General features: G+C 47.9%; 1 protein-coding gene across 1 annotated transcript; it reads right to left on the bottom strand.

The window, feature by feature from the left end:
• Positions 1–711: 711 nt before the first annotated feature.
• CASP9 (caspase 9) lies at positions 712–13,846 on the bottom strand. Its single transcript, XM_034753137.1, has 10 exons — positions 13,612–13,846; positions 12,222–12,435; positions 10,446–10,535; positions 9,235–9,272; positions 6,891–7,067; positions 5,580–5,669; positions 4,482–4,629; positions 3,756–3,935; positions 3,041–3,150; positions 712–1,316 (listed from the first exon to the last, which is right to left on the bottom strand). The coding sequence occupies exons 1-10, from the start codon at positions 13,741–13,743 to the stop codon at positions 1,224–1,226; spliced, it is 1,272 nt and encodes a 423-aa protein (XP_034609028.1). The 5' UTR covers positions 13,744–13,846; the 3' UTR covers positions 712–1,223.
• Positions 13,847–14,521: the final 675 nt, after the last annotated feature.

Raw genomic sequence — 14,521 nt, forward strand, 5'->3', positions numbered from 1 at the left:
AGGGAAGCTGCAAGGATGACAAGGGAGGGGGCAAAGGACAATAAGTGCTCATAGTAGCAGTAACTTACGTGGCTTTTGAGAGAACACGTTCCAGCACAGCGAAGGGAATGTACGGTAGTGAACCGCAGGGCTCCAGATTCTCCCCTTTCTTGCACGGAGTCCCTCACCTATTCTAGCCCTGCCATATCACTTGTCCAGAAGGCATGTGTTGCCTAGCTGCAGCTCCCATTGACACATGACAGGGCCCCCCAGCTCCATTTCCCACAGATAAGTCTTCTGATTCTCTCTCCCCGGAGGACTATTAACAGTGCAGGTGCCAGGCATACAGTGTTTCTACAGTAAAGCCAATCAGAACTGTACATCAGACCAACACCCATTGAGTCAGCCACGGGGGGAAATAATTGCATTGGTGTCTTAAAACAACAACCAAAGGAATCACGCTCCTGATTTTATTTAAATGGAGAATCAGCCATTAAGCATCACGGACTAGCTGCAGCTGGTCTAAGCTACTCTGGTGTTCCTGGTAAGCCTGGACGGCTGTGATAATTCAGTAGTGGGGGAGTTATTAAAGAGCCAGCAAATTATTTTTTTTGCTAAAATCATCATGCTTTTATTCCCACGGACACTGGGAGACGCCTAGCAGTAAGAGAGAAGTCAGAGAACACCAGGCTAGCTGGAGAAGAGACAAGAGAATAAAAGAGCAAGACAAACTGTATAGAAAGAGTGGGGTCTTTAATACAAAAGGGCAACAGATGGTGTAAAACTATTCCCCACTCCCAAACACTGGCTTTTGATTCAGGTGCATTTTTGATTCAAAGAGCGTAAACACAAAGATAATTACAAAATGCCGACACTTCACCCACGCCTCCAGGTAGAGGGCACCGTAATCATAGTTAGAGTGGGGCCTGAAACGGCCATTGGGATGGCCCTCTGGATTGCAGAGATACAGAGTCCAAGGCTGCAACCTCCTTCAGTCCTTGTTGTCGGTCTTAAATGTTTGAGCTTAGGAAGCGACCAGTCCTGGTCTGACCAGGCTGGAGGTGAGACGTCTATTTCACAGTAATGAGCGCGTGAACACATGAAGCTTCCAAGGATAAATGAATCCATGAAAAGATGAAGGCAAACAGGAGTACTGATTCAGAGCAGTCACGGCCAGGTGCAGAATCATGAGGCCTGAAGAGGAGTCTATCCGGGCGTATTGTGGAGACCTCCCAGCCACACCGTTAGTCTGTCGCGAAGAAGAATTGTTTACGGAGGAAGTTAAAAGTGCCCGGCATCTGCTTGTACTTTCCTTTAGCAGACACAGCATGAGCCACCTGGGAAAGAGAAAAACCAAGGAGTTGGCTAGTTTGCTGGTTGAGTGTGTTGGAGCACTAGAGACGCACAGATAACGATCGGTGCAGTGAGGAGGGCTGTATATGTTAGGGAAGGGGGAGGAGAGGCAGTGGGTAGGTTTAACATTTATAAGGTGAGGGGGGGTTTTGCTGGCAGAATTAAGACAACTCTGGAGAAGGGCAGGGCAAGATAAAGAGTCCAAGAGCAGATCTTGTGTCAAACCTCTGTACTGTACTGTAGGTCTTTGCCTCTAAGACACTTCAGAGCCACTCCATCACCCCTGTGCTCCTCATCAGATGCTAACCACTGAAGGCTGCCCGAGAGCAGTCAACACCCACCCAGCCCACACATACAGTTCTTTGTATGAATCAGAAATAACCTTTTTTTTGCTCACAAGAGATCAGTCATTTCTTTTGTGTCGACACTTTCATGCAGTTTCTTTCAAAGCAGAAAGGTCTATTATCCCTCTTCCCCTCCTGTATTTGCTAAGACTCCCCATCACCTCCCCAAGAATCCTGCACTGGGACCGAATGATTTCAAAGCATTCTCTTTCCAGACTGAAAGCAGTTTGACCACTTTAGAAGTAGAAGGCCTGATCCTCAGCTTGTTAAAATCAACAGGCGTTGTGCCACTGACTTCGACTGGAGCAGAATTAGGTCCAGGAGACTGTGAGAACAATTTTTCTTTCCCGTTCTGAGGACAATGTAGGATGCTTCTTCACACATGGGTTATGCAAAAGATCAGCTGAAATTCTGAAAATTGGAACGTCATTTGCCTAGTCTTTGATGGACAAAAACAACCACCTTCCCACTATCTGAGTTGTAGGTGTATGCTCAGTACACAATTTCTGGTAAGTGAATGATTATGATTATTGTTGGGCTCTGCTGAGTAAACACAGTGGAGCATTTGATAGCGACAAAATATTTCATTGCAGTGTATGAGAGCTGCAGCATGGAACGAGTACCCTTAAAAATTAGTTTGAGGGGTTAGGATTTTCACTGAATTATTTCTAAAACACTGTACCCGTCATTCACAATATGGGAGAGTTATTTCTGAGAATCCTAAATTAGTATATACTCAAACTTACTGGTTCATTAACACACACATTTACATTTCATGCACACAAATTAAGATGCAATTACATCACTCACAAGTCAAGATAAAACAAAAAAAACATTAACACAAGCCTCTGGTGGGGTTATCCAGGAGACCAATCAAACCCTCACCATGGCAGCAGAGAGAGTAAAAGCAAAAAGCGAAGATGAATACGGAGCACTCTGAACATTACAAACACAACCATGTCTTGCTATCATACGTCCAAGTAGGAGATTATCTCCACACACTACCATTGTGCCTGCTGCCGTTTGCTCTGACAGTCTGGCTTTTTTGTGACCAGACGGACGGTATGTTGCTCTGAGGCAGGGGGAGGGCAGGCCCTTAGGTAAAGATTAAGGCCTATATTTTCAAAAGTGACTTGTGATTTTGGGTGCGACACCTGAAAGGGGCCTGATTCTCAGAGGGCAGGTGCTCAGCCCTTTCGGAAAACCAGGCTTTTTCAAGGCATCTCTTTTTGGGGCCCCCAAAACTGAAGCACCCAAAAATCACTAGTCACTATTGAAAATGGAGGCCTAAGTGTCGAATGTCTGACTAAATGCAAAAACAAATGCCTACATTCCGCAAGAGAGTCAGACAAAGGAACATTTACCCTCACTAGCATGCCGAGCAGGTCTTCAGTATGAGCATACTGTTCAAGGACGCTGTCCAGTGTTTCGACGTACCACGAGCCACTCTGGGTATCCCGCCAGGAGACAAAACCTTAGGAGAACACAGGGAAAGTAAGGAACTCATTCCCTACAAGCAGTCCTTTCTTTCCTTCCTAACCCCCTTAGGAGTAGAATTTCCACCCTATGGATAATGTCTTCCAAATCCAGCACTAGAACATCCGGACCCTTCGTGCGGGAGTGTGGCTAGTGCTACAGACTCACTGGGTGACCTGGGGCAAGTCAAAACCTTTCTGTGCCTCCGTTTCTTCCGTCTAAAGTGGGGATAATAACTGCTTGCCTCATGCAGGTGAGGGGCTCAATTAATGTTTGAGAAGGACTGAGATCCTCAGATGATAAATGCCGGGTGTTATTACTTACCAAAGAATAGGTTCTTTAAGGCTTTGAAAGAGGGGAAAGTCAGAATACAGAACAAGCCCTCTCTCTCATCCATAGATCTGAAAGCATTTTACAAAGGTGATCAGTATCAGTATGCCCATTCTACAGTTGGGGAAACTGAGGCAGAGGACGGGGACGTGACTTGTCCAAGATCACCCAGCAGGTCAGAGCCAGGTATAGAACCCAAGTCCCCTGAATCCCAAGCCAGTGCTCTTTCCACTGCCTCCCTGGTAGGCCAGTGCTTTACTTATGCTGTCTCACCTGGAAAAGTTGAATAGGACACCAAGATGTCACTGGGAGTGGGTAAGCTGGCTACTGCATCTGGCTCATCCAAGTTACTGGGCTGGAGCTGAAAGGGAGTTGCATCGGACTCGACGGAACCTCCACGAGGTTGGTTTACAGGTGAATCAGAATCCACCTCAAATCCTCGGTCTTTCTGCTCTGCAAGAGGCAACCAGAAAACCCTTCACTGTTACAGACGTAAGTAATAAGCAGTGGGTCCCTCCCACCCCTTAGCAAACATGGTCTTTCAACTAAAGGAGCTTTTTGTTTCATCTTCTGCTATGTTGGCTGACTCGGAGCCACCTGCAATTCACTCAAGCACAGAGTCCATTCATGCCAACTAGATGCTCTGAGCCAAATACAGAAAACTGAAACAATCAGCGGTGGTAGAGGCCACAGAGGAGCTGCAAAGGTTTGCTTCCTTCTGCTCAAAGCTCCAGTGCAGCGTAACACACCTCCGGCTCGGACGTCTTTAGAAACCTCACTCTCCATGGCCAATCAATGCATTGCCTCAGCAATAAGACTATGGGGCAGAGAGCAAGAGAAGACAGCCTGAGAAAAGGGAATACGAACAGCAAAAGAAAGAGATGACACAGAATTATTATACCCTAAGTGCCAACGCACAAGCAAGCGGCCATGCAACTGCTTCTCCTCCTGAAGGAGCCCTGAAGGCAAAACATGAGCAGAGCTAAACCCAATATTCACCTCCGCCACAGGCTTGGATAAAGAAGAGTTTGGGTTTTCCTCTCAAGCTTGGGCAATGGGACCCATTGAAGAAGTTCACGATCTTTTCGACAGGAATGTGCTTTCCATCCGTGCCGTAAATACCCCCGGGAAACTGAATATGGCTGGTCTGAAAGAGCAAAATCCACTGGCTGTTAACACAAAGGCAATAGGCCAACCTTTTCTCTAGTATAAACACCCCCCATTTTAAAAGTCTTTCCTTGGGGGAGGGATAGCTCAGGGGTTTGAGCATTGGCCTGCTAAACCCAGGGTTGTGAGCTCAATCCTTGAGGGGGTCATTTAGGGATTGGAGGCAATCTGTCTAGGGATTGGTCCTGCTTTGAGCAGGGGGTTGGACTAGATGACCTCCTGAGGTCCCTTTCCAACCCTGATAGTCTATGATTCCTTGCATATGGATGCCAGGATGAATCCGATGCTCTGCTATTTAGGAGGATTTGGGATGTGAGTTAAGGAGAGAGGAAACCCATATGTTATTTTAAATAGTCTAAATTCCAGAAACCCATGCCCCTGATCTTACAATGGCCCCCACTTCTCCCCCAAAACCTGGGATTTGTCAGCTCTAATTTACCCACTGCCCCATAGGCTAATTTGAATATTTGCTTAACGGCCACCCTAAATTGTCTTCTTTCTGTAATTTCACCACATTTCCTCTAGTGAGGCGCTGTTGTAATCCAGGGATTCATTATTACTAATTATACACCCCCCCATTGATCCATGGACGCGCTCCCCTGGTGGATGTAGAATTCTATAAAGCAACCACCGGGCCTACCAAGGGAGGCCCCCATTGCGCATGGTGACCGGGCAACCCCCATCAGACTGTACACTTTGTTCAGCACTGCAGTTAGAACATCCTTTCCCTTGGCAACCCTACATAGCACGATGCCTGGAAGAGAGAGGCCCCAATGGCCTATGTCCGCAGAATAAGATCAGGACAGGAGGAAGAAGAAACCAGTCCTCACTCTGATGCCCAGGGAACGGTGGCAATCAACACACACTTTTCAGGAGCATGCTTCTCCCCCAAGCCCGGGGAGATATGAACGAGAGCGCCAATCCTCCTACCTGACAGCCATGGGAAAGGATCACCACCAGGCAGCAGTCCAGAGCGCTGTGGTCCTGCCTCGCCAGGCGCTGCAACTCCCCAGCAATTTCCTACACACATTTGCAAAGGTCAGCAACTGTTACCTTCAGTCCTACCCCTTATCAATCCCACATCAACATCATGCTGCTGAAAGGGGTCGGATGGGAGACTGGCCCACCCAAGAGCACAGACAAGCTTCCCCGCACTGCTCAATGCTGATCTGGGGACACTGCTGCTGTGGAGGAGAGCAGACCCATTGCTCGCTCCACAGCCCAGTCAATCCTTGCCCTCTCTTTTGCTAGCAAGGCTGTTAAAATCAGTGCCAGGCGTGATGACAATTTTGTTACACTGATGCGTGTTCACAGGGAGACCCACTCTATTTTCTTCACATGAGACACTGAACCACTGTCAGATGGAACAAGTTCAGGGTGATTGCAATCTACTGCTACTTAACATTTGCCATTTAACCACAGAGATTTACTTTGCTGTTTTAAAGGACACCCTTATTTCTGCGTTTCTTCCAAATGCAGCACCAATGGAAGGCAGTGCTTTTGAGTGTGCGCACACACACCAATGCTCCACCTCAGATTTTAAAATAATCAGACTCGTTTGTTTTGGTTTCAATAGGTATGCCAGGAGATTGAATGCCCTGCTTAATATAAACTATTATATCATTCAAGAACAAACAGAAAATCAAGCCCCTGGGTACGCCAGTCAGGGAGAATCTCAATCAGAGATATCAGATAAATACACTCTCAGACAATTACTTATAAATCATGTTCAGGAATAAAAACTCAGCCCAGAAAACCCCCAAAAATGGGGCTCCTTTTTCGTCTGTTACTATAACAGCAAAAGACAAGATGATTTTAAAGTAATGCTTTTGCTGTCTCTTCCAACACTGAAGTTGGGGTTGGGGGGTTATGTGCCTTTCCCATTGGAGCACATATTGTCACCCTCTAGCAACACTTTTAGGGTACGTCTACACTGCAGGTGAAGGTGTGATTGTAGCACAGGTAGGTGACTCATACCAGCTTTAATCTAGCTAGCACAGGTAACAGTAGCCATGTAGATGTGGTGGCAGGGACTTCAGTGAGGGCTAGCCACCCAAGAATGTACATAGGCTCCCTGATTGGCTTGTCCTCAGGCAGTGCTGTCAGGTCTGAACTCCAACTGTTACCTGTACTAGTGAGACTGAAGCTAGCACAGGTATGCCTACCCCTGCTACAACCACACCTTCACCTGCAGCATAGCCTCTTAGTCCCTTGGCTCTCGCCAAATGCTTCCACCGTTACCTGAGCTTTGAGATCTCGTCGGACCAGGACGTCAAAGTGCAGTGACTTGAAGCGCTTCTCCAGTTTCTCACAGTCTACGTTGGAGCCCTCTCGAGAGGACAGGTCAGACTCTTCGATGAAACTGACGTTGTTGATGATGAGGCAGTAACCACACGGGTCAGCTTTCAGAACATAAACCTGGCCCACATACCCACCGGGAAGCAGTCAGACAGACAACCTAAATTCAACCTCCTTTTATTCAGAGTCCATCAGCTAATCCAGCGGGATGCAACTCAGAACCGAAAATGCAGCTTTCATGAAGCTCATTTTATTGCTTCTGTAAAGGCAATTTATTTTTTGCCCAGGATGACAGATGGATAATGGAATCCATGCTCCCTATCTAAGTTCCCACTAAGCTGTGCGGCTGCATCTGTGCCGGCGGGGAGAGGCATCTCTCCCCCAGCCCCGGAGCTGCCGCAGCCAGGGACAGATGCCTCTGCCCCAGCCCCAGCGCCGACCTGGCAGGAAAAGGCGCTCTCCCCCAGCCCCGGGCGGCTGTGGCGACAGACGACTGTGGGGGAGTCCTCTCTCCCCACCACAGCCCCGGGGAAGCCTGCACCCCAAATCCCTCATCTCCAGCCCCACCCCAGAGCCTGCATGCCCGGCCAGAGCCCCCACCTCCCCACACACCCCAACCCTCTGCCCTAGCCCTGAGCTCCCTCCCAAATCCCAAACTCCTCATCCCCGGCCCCACGCGAGCCTGCACCCCCAGCCAGAGCCCTCACCCCAACCCTCTGCCCTAGCCCTGAGCCCCCTCCCGCACCCCAAACAGCTCAGCCCCACCCTCACCACACATCACCTCCATATTGGTGCACATAACATTTATTCCGCACATGGACGTAAAAAGTTAGAGGGAACATTGCTCCCTATACGAGTGAATACAAGCAGCTGGGATAATGTCGCACATCCAGCTTTACTTTATTCATGCAGAGTCCCACTGAAGTCAATGGAATCAGCAGAATCAAGGTCTTGACTGAAATAGATACAGGGTCAAACTCACTTCCATTGACTTACATCAGGGATGAATTTGGCCTCCACTTTCCTAAACATGCAGGTCTGTATTCATGATACTAGCTTAACCTAGAAGGGTCATGCTGCATGAATGTGTGCAGTGCATTTTAGTTAGTGGGTTTTTTTTATTAGTATATTTCACACGATAATTACAAAAACAAAATACCCACTCTACAAATGCAGCACACTTTAAGTGTTGCGCTAGGTAATTATTGGTTTCAGAGTAGCAGCTGTGTTAGTCTGTATCCGCAAAAAGAACAGGAGTACTTGTGGCACCTTAGAGACTAAGAAGAAGTGGGCTGTAGCCCACGAAAGCTTATGCTCAAATAAATTTGTTAGTTTCTAAGGTGCCACAAGTACTCCTGTTCTTTTTTAGGTAATTATTAGTTGTCTTGATGATAATTGGTTAGGGGAAAATATTTGACTACGTGTTATTGGTCATATTTATGTTGTATTTAATGTAATTCGAAGAGCGAGTGTGGTGTGACAATTGTTCTAATCTGAACTGAACTGAACTGACCCAGTCAAAGCAGCAGGACTTACTCAGATGCTGCATCTGACACCTGGACATCAAAGTCACATTTGCTAGTAATTATTTAAATGATCTTTTAAACACCACAGAACAGTTTGATTCAAATGAACTGTAAATAAGCAGAATGTAACTTACCAGTCTGCAGGCAAACATTTTCAAAAGCACCTAAATCCCATGAACTTTGGCACTAAGGGCCAGATTTAGACATGCTAGGCACTTAAAAGTTTTGCCAGCATAGCTCTGTTGGTTGTGGGGGAGGAAGGACAATCACACCCATAACTGACTGCTCTAGGGCTGGCAAAACCCCAAGAGCAGATGCAGTTATACCAGCAAAAATGTCCTTTTGCTGCTTGTTTTGTTCGGGGAACCGGTATAAACTATACTGGCAAAAAAATTATTTTGCCCAGTATGCCGGCAAATCCTTTCTAGCATAGACAGAACCTTACAAAGGTATTTAGGCACTTGAAATAACGGCAGGCGCCCAGCGAGATTTACAACAATATCTTAGTGAGATAGGCACCTAACTCCCACAGACTTTCAATGGAACTTGGGCACCTCACCTGCATAGATGCTTTTGAAAATTACACAAGACACCTGCTTCACCTTTAGGCACCTAAATACCTTTGTGATTCGGAGTCTTAAGAGCCTAAGTCCCTTTGACTTTTGAAAACGGGACGCAAAGTGGGTGGGATGGGGGAGAAAAAGGAGGCAGTTCAAGTAAGAAATGAGTAAAAATAACATACGTAGAAACAGGAAACTAACCATATCTGAGTTCCTCTTGGATCTCTCTGCAGCAGAACCTACAACACGTGACGAGAGAGAAATGACATACAGTTCTGACACCTACTTCACATTCGTTAGAGGCTGGGTCCCTGCTTAATGGGATTAATATTAATGCAAATATTTCCAGTGCTTTGACCCATTTCTTAACATGTTCAGTCACACCTGAACTCCTCCTCGCTCCGGGCCACACACAGGGAAAGAAACATTATTCCTTTACATGCACAATCGGACTGCAGATGTTGAGAGTGAAGTTCTGGGGGTTCATTTATCATGGCTTTGGACTTGGCCTGTCAAAGAGTATTGGCCAAAGAGCTGTGAATTTGAGTTTCATTTGTCATAACAGAATCGGATGGGAAATCATCTCATAGCCTTACCATCCCAAATACCTTCTCTCCTCTAGCCTAGCCTATAAAAACAACCAGTGTTACAACTCAAAGTAGTTTTACTTTTGACAGTGTCTAGTTGTTCAGATTGATTACATTCCATCTCAAATCAACAATTACATGGCACTAGTACACTTGGGGCTGCACCTCTCCCACCTTCGATGGATGGATCCTTTATGACAGAGCCTTGGTTTTTGACTCGGTATTTTCTTCTCTGGGTGCTTTTAATGGCTAACAGGCTCTCAGACACTAGCCAAAAATGTGTATAAACACTATGGATTTGATACAATTAATGGTACACAGAGATACCAAGGGAAATGGCTGCAGGTGGCTGCTAGTCACTGCACACCAGGAGACGATCATCATTGCTCAGGAGAGATGCCCGGACTAGCAGGGGATGGGTACAACATGTAAACAGCATGTTCAGACAGCCTGTGGCAAAAGGGTATCGGGAGAGGGACTGCCTCCAGCAGAGTTATGGAGCAGTACTGGTACACTCCAGAGCAGTGGTTCTCAACCTATTTACCATTGTGGGCCGCAAGAACGTGTTACGTGGGCTGCATCCAATACTACCAGTATGGCCTGGAGGACGTCACACGGGCCGCAGCTCTGATTGGGCTGAAGGTTGAGAACCACTGCTCCAGAGGGTGTGCCAACCAGAAGGTGGATTGGCACAATATGTGGGCCACGCTAAGGCTCCCAGTGGAAGATGGGCTGAAGGGATCTACATGAGGTATGGGGAGAGAGGAGAAGGAATGAAGGACAGACAGGATTTAAACCAAGAATTGGCTAGCGGAGACTGCTTACCCTGATCTGCTGCACTGGGACGTGTCGACACTTGGCGTCTCTCAGTCACGGCTTGGACTGAGGTAGGCAAATATTCATGAGCCTTCCTGTCTGTAAAGGTATAAGACATCTGGGCCTTGCATTACTGCCCTTCCTATAGACTTTTGCAAGAGAGAAAAGCATACAAAGCAGAGAGCAGGCCTCTCTCTGGAGGATCCGGATGGAGCACTGCTGATTGCAGGTAACTGAGCCTCTCGCCCTGCTGTTTGGAGCCGGGACAGCAGTTGTACTTTTCCCCTGTGAGTCTTTGATTAGAACTGTGGGAGCTGAGGCTAGAACCAGACTCAACAGTGGGCGGGAATTGCGAGCACACAGTAACACCTGTTCTCACCATCACACAGAAGGCACCTGCCCCTTTCTTCCTGGCTTGCGCTCTTAGAGATAGCAACCGCTCCCCCTTCCCCACCCCACCCAAATAATTAAAGCATCCTGAAAAGGCCATGCCCTTCATAAAAAGACTTCTCTCTACTCCACCCTACCTAAATCCCACCCTAAATTCTCACTCCTTCATGTCCTCTGTGATCCTTGCATCCCTCCTCCCAGTTTCAGTTTTGCCTCTTCTTTCCTGCCACCACTTATTCTCAGGATGACCTTCCAAGACCCCTCTCTCGCCTGCTTCAAACCCTTTGCCTTTCTCAAGGCCTTACTGTGTTGATCTTCTCAGTACCCAATGTCTTTGCAACTTCTCTGCTGCTGTCCTGTGTATCGGACTTCTCTGAGTGAGAGCAGACACTTTTCAAGGCAGGGATCCTGCCTTTATGTTTTTGGTAAAACAATTAGTAATACTTATAGAACTCTCTCTATAAGGCCTGGTCTACACTAGAAAAATAGGCTGTCATAACGACGTCACTCAGCGGCGTGTAAAATCCACACCCCTGAGCGGCGTAGTTAAGCCAACCTAAGTCCCTTTGTAGACAGCGCTAGATTGATGGAAGAATTCTTCCATCGACCTAGCTATCGCCTCTCAGGGGGGTGGATTACCTATGCTCAAGGGAGAACCTCTCCCATCAATACATCAGTGTCTACACTGAAGCCCTACAGTGGCGCAGCTGTGTCACTGTAACGTTTTAAGGGCAGACAGGTCCTTAGGAATAATAAAGAAAATGTTGATAATGAAACTAGCTATCCAAGAAATATGAATATATAAGTTAAAAACAGGATAGGTAGACAAGTTACACATCAAATGCAAATAAAATATACTACGCTATACAGTCCCTTCCATCCAAGAATCTTAGCACACTTTAGTGTGTAGATTTACAGTAATTAAATCTCAGAACTCCTTTGACAGGTAAGGAGATTTTACCCACATTTTATAGATGGAGGAATTGTGATTTGACCAAAATCCCACAGCAAGTAAGCTCTGCCAATGTCCAATCCCTTCTCTAATCGCTGGATCACACTCTCTCGCCAATAGAAAAGAGAAATGTTTGTGTCCTCGGAGGTCAGATTTGAGACACCCCTGAGGTTACCTGCAAAAAACCCAGCCATTCTAAAGTTATTAGCACAGCACTAGGAGATTGCTGCCAATTAAAAGTTTTCAGTGGTATTGGATAGCATTATATTTTCCCAGTGGCTGTGTGGAATAATCTATACAATCAATGATTCTGGAAGACATCCGGGCTATCAGATTTCACAAGCTGTTAGCCAGCCTCCTGTACCTCCTCAGCAACAGGGTTTATAACTGCTGTATCCAATTTTGCTGTCTATTATGAAAACAGCAGCACCCCTGATACTTACAGATATCACCCTTTCCACCACGTAAGCCAATTTCAACTGGTTTTAGATCAAGCGGACGCAACTGTGGGAATTTGGCCCCTTCACTCAGCAAAGCGGCAAGGTCATTCTGTCCAGTTTCTCGCAAGCTTGAGACGAATGCAGGAAAAGCTTGTCTTCCTCGCGTCTGAAGGTCTGTAACCAACTGCCTGGCTTGGTCTCTTCGGGTGCCTGCTCTCTATACGGGAGCAAAACGAAGACAGAAAGCATTAGCATCCCATGTGCACGGCACGTCTACAGTCCAGCAATTCATAAACAGCATGGTGATGAGTACAAGAAAGGACGGGGGATTTTCCAGATGTGAACAGAAATAAACTGATCAGGGTGTTGTCTTTTTAGCCTATAGCCAGGCAACTCATTGATGGCCCTCCCATCTTTCACATCAGCCTCTGGCTAGCAAATTCAAGCTTCTGTCTAGTAGAGGCCCAGTGAATTTTTTAAGGCCCAGGTACTATTATCCCTGATAGGTAGGGAAACTGAGGCACAGAGGAGCTGCCCTAGGTCAGACAGCAAGTTAGTGGTACAGTGAGGTATAAAACCCAGGTCACCTGATCCACAGTGCTCCACTCCAACCACTGGATAACGCTGCCTCCCACATGATAGGGCAAGTTCTACTGTATCATAACTTTGTTGGTTTTGGTTTTGTACAAACTAACACCCAGCCTTTAAAGCTTCTCTCGGCTTGTTTACCTAGGGTGACCAGATGTCCTGATTTTATAGGGACTGTCTTGATTTTGGGGTGTTTTTCTTATATAGGCTCCTATTACCCCCCCAACCCCGTCCTGATTTTTCACACTTGCTGTCTGGTCACCCTATGTTTACCCCCATGGTTAGAGTTATGCCACTTTAATTCCAATGTTGTCCTTCCAGCTGACAGTCATAAAACTTAAATTCATAGCAGCTCTGTGACCTCGGCTCCCGCAATAACCCTGAACGGACTGATCAGAAATGACCAGGGAACTCCCCGCCACTTCTGATTTGCCACGGGCTGTAAAAGTTCAGCTGTTTACAGCCAGGCAGACGGTCCCCGGCTGCAGCTCAGCGGCCTGACAATGGGTTCATTTCAGGAGATAGTGGAGAAGTTCCCCAGCAAGCCTAAGGGGGTCGTGCAAACCCCCGGGGGGCTGGATGTGTGTGTGTGTGTGTGTTGGGGGGGGGACACATTGCCCTGCCTTCTGCACTGCAGTCTCTAGCCATGGAGGGGGCTAAAGATGCAATTACCCCAGGGCATGGGGAAGAAGCCTGGGCAAAGGGTGGTGGTGGGGGGGTGTCTGAGAGCAGGACGGCGGCGGGGGGGGGGGGGCGGCCACAAGCTCCCACCCCAGATCCAGTTCCGGGGCGGGGGACGAGGCACCTGGATCTCCTCGATCATGTCCTGGGTGAAGACGCCCTTGTGCAGCAGCAGGTCCCAGAGCGGAGCCACCTGCAGCTCCCCCACCAGGCGCAGGCGGCTCCGCTGCAGCAGCGCCCGCTGCGCCTCCTCCATCCCCGCCGCCCGGGGGCCCCCTTGGGTGGGTCCCGGGGGGGAGCCGCAGCCAGGAGACAGCCGAGATGCTCCGCCCGCTTCCGGGAACGGCCCTCAGCCCGGCCCCCTTCGGGGCGGTCTATAGGACCCGCCCTTCCCTGAGGCCTCTCCTCCTATAGGGGCCTCCCCTCTGGTTCCTATAGCGCCCGCCCTGATCCCTAACGTGTAGGGCTGTGTAACCCCAGCCCCTGCGGATCCCCAGGGCTTTGCACGCGTCCTTCCCCTTCTCCACCTGCTCCCTTCACAGCACCGTCCCTTTCTCTCTAGCCAGGGCTGCCCATAGGGCCCTACAAGAATCTATCTGCTTTCTAGGGGGTTAGAAGCCCCTGTTGCACCTTTCTATAATATCCTGTAGCCCTTCCACTATCAATACTAGTTTTATATGCCCCCCCAACAGATAATTAAATTCTTCCCCATCAGGCAGCACTGCGCAGCTAACAGCAGGATATGTGTGTCCACATCCTGGCATGGGTCAAGATACCAGACTAGATGGACTATTAGTCTGGTCCAGTGCTGTCATTCCTGCATGGAAGAACAATTTCCGTGTGTAGCAACAAACTTGACTCTCACGCTGGTGTGAATTTGGAGTAACTCTGTTGAAAACTGGTTTTACACTGGTACAACTGAGAGCAGAATTTGGACCTGAGCGTGTGGTCTTTGAGGTCGCACTAATAGCCCTATATAATTGTGTGGAAGCAAAGAAATTTAGGCTATTTTGAATAGGGTTGGCCTTTTATAC

Source organism: Trachemys scripta, chromosome 19 (assembly GCF_013100865.1).
Source record: "Trachemys scripta elegans isolate TJP31775 chromosome 19, CAS_Tse_1.0, whole genome shotgun sequence".
Taxonomy (NCBI): Eukaryota; Metazoa; Chordata; order Testudines; family Emydidae; genus Trachemys; species Trachemys scripta.

Bases quoted from the DNA above. Each gene is read 5' to 3' on its own strand.
- CASP9 (XM_034753137.1), bottom strand. From the start codon at position 13,743: ATGGAGGAGGCGCAGCGGGCGCTGCTGCAGCGGAGCCGCCTGCGCCTG. The intron at 7,068-9,234 runs GTTAGTTTCCTG...TATGTGGGCCAG, and splicing joins CCAAGAGGAACTCAGATATG to GTTTATGTTCTGAAAGCTGA. The intron at 1,317-3,040 runs GTAAATGTTCCT...TCTCTTTCCCAG, and splicing joins TGCTCGGCATGCTAGTGAGG to GTGGCTCATGCTGTGTCTGC.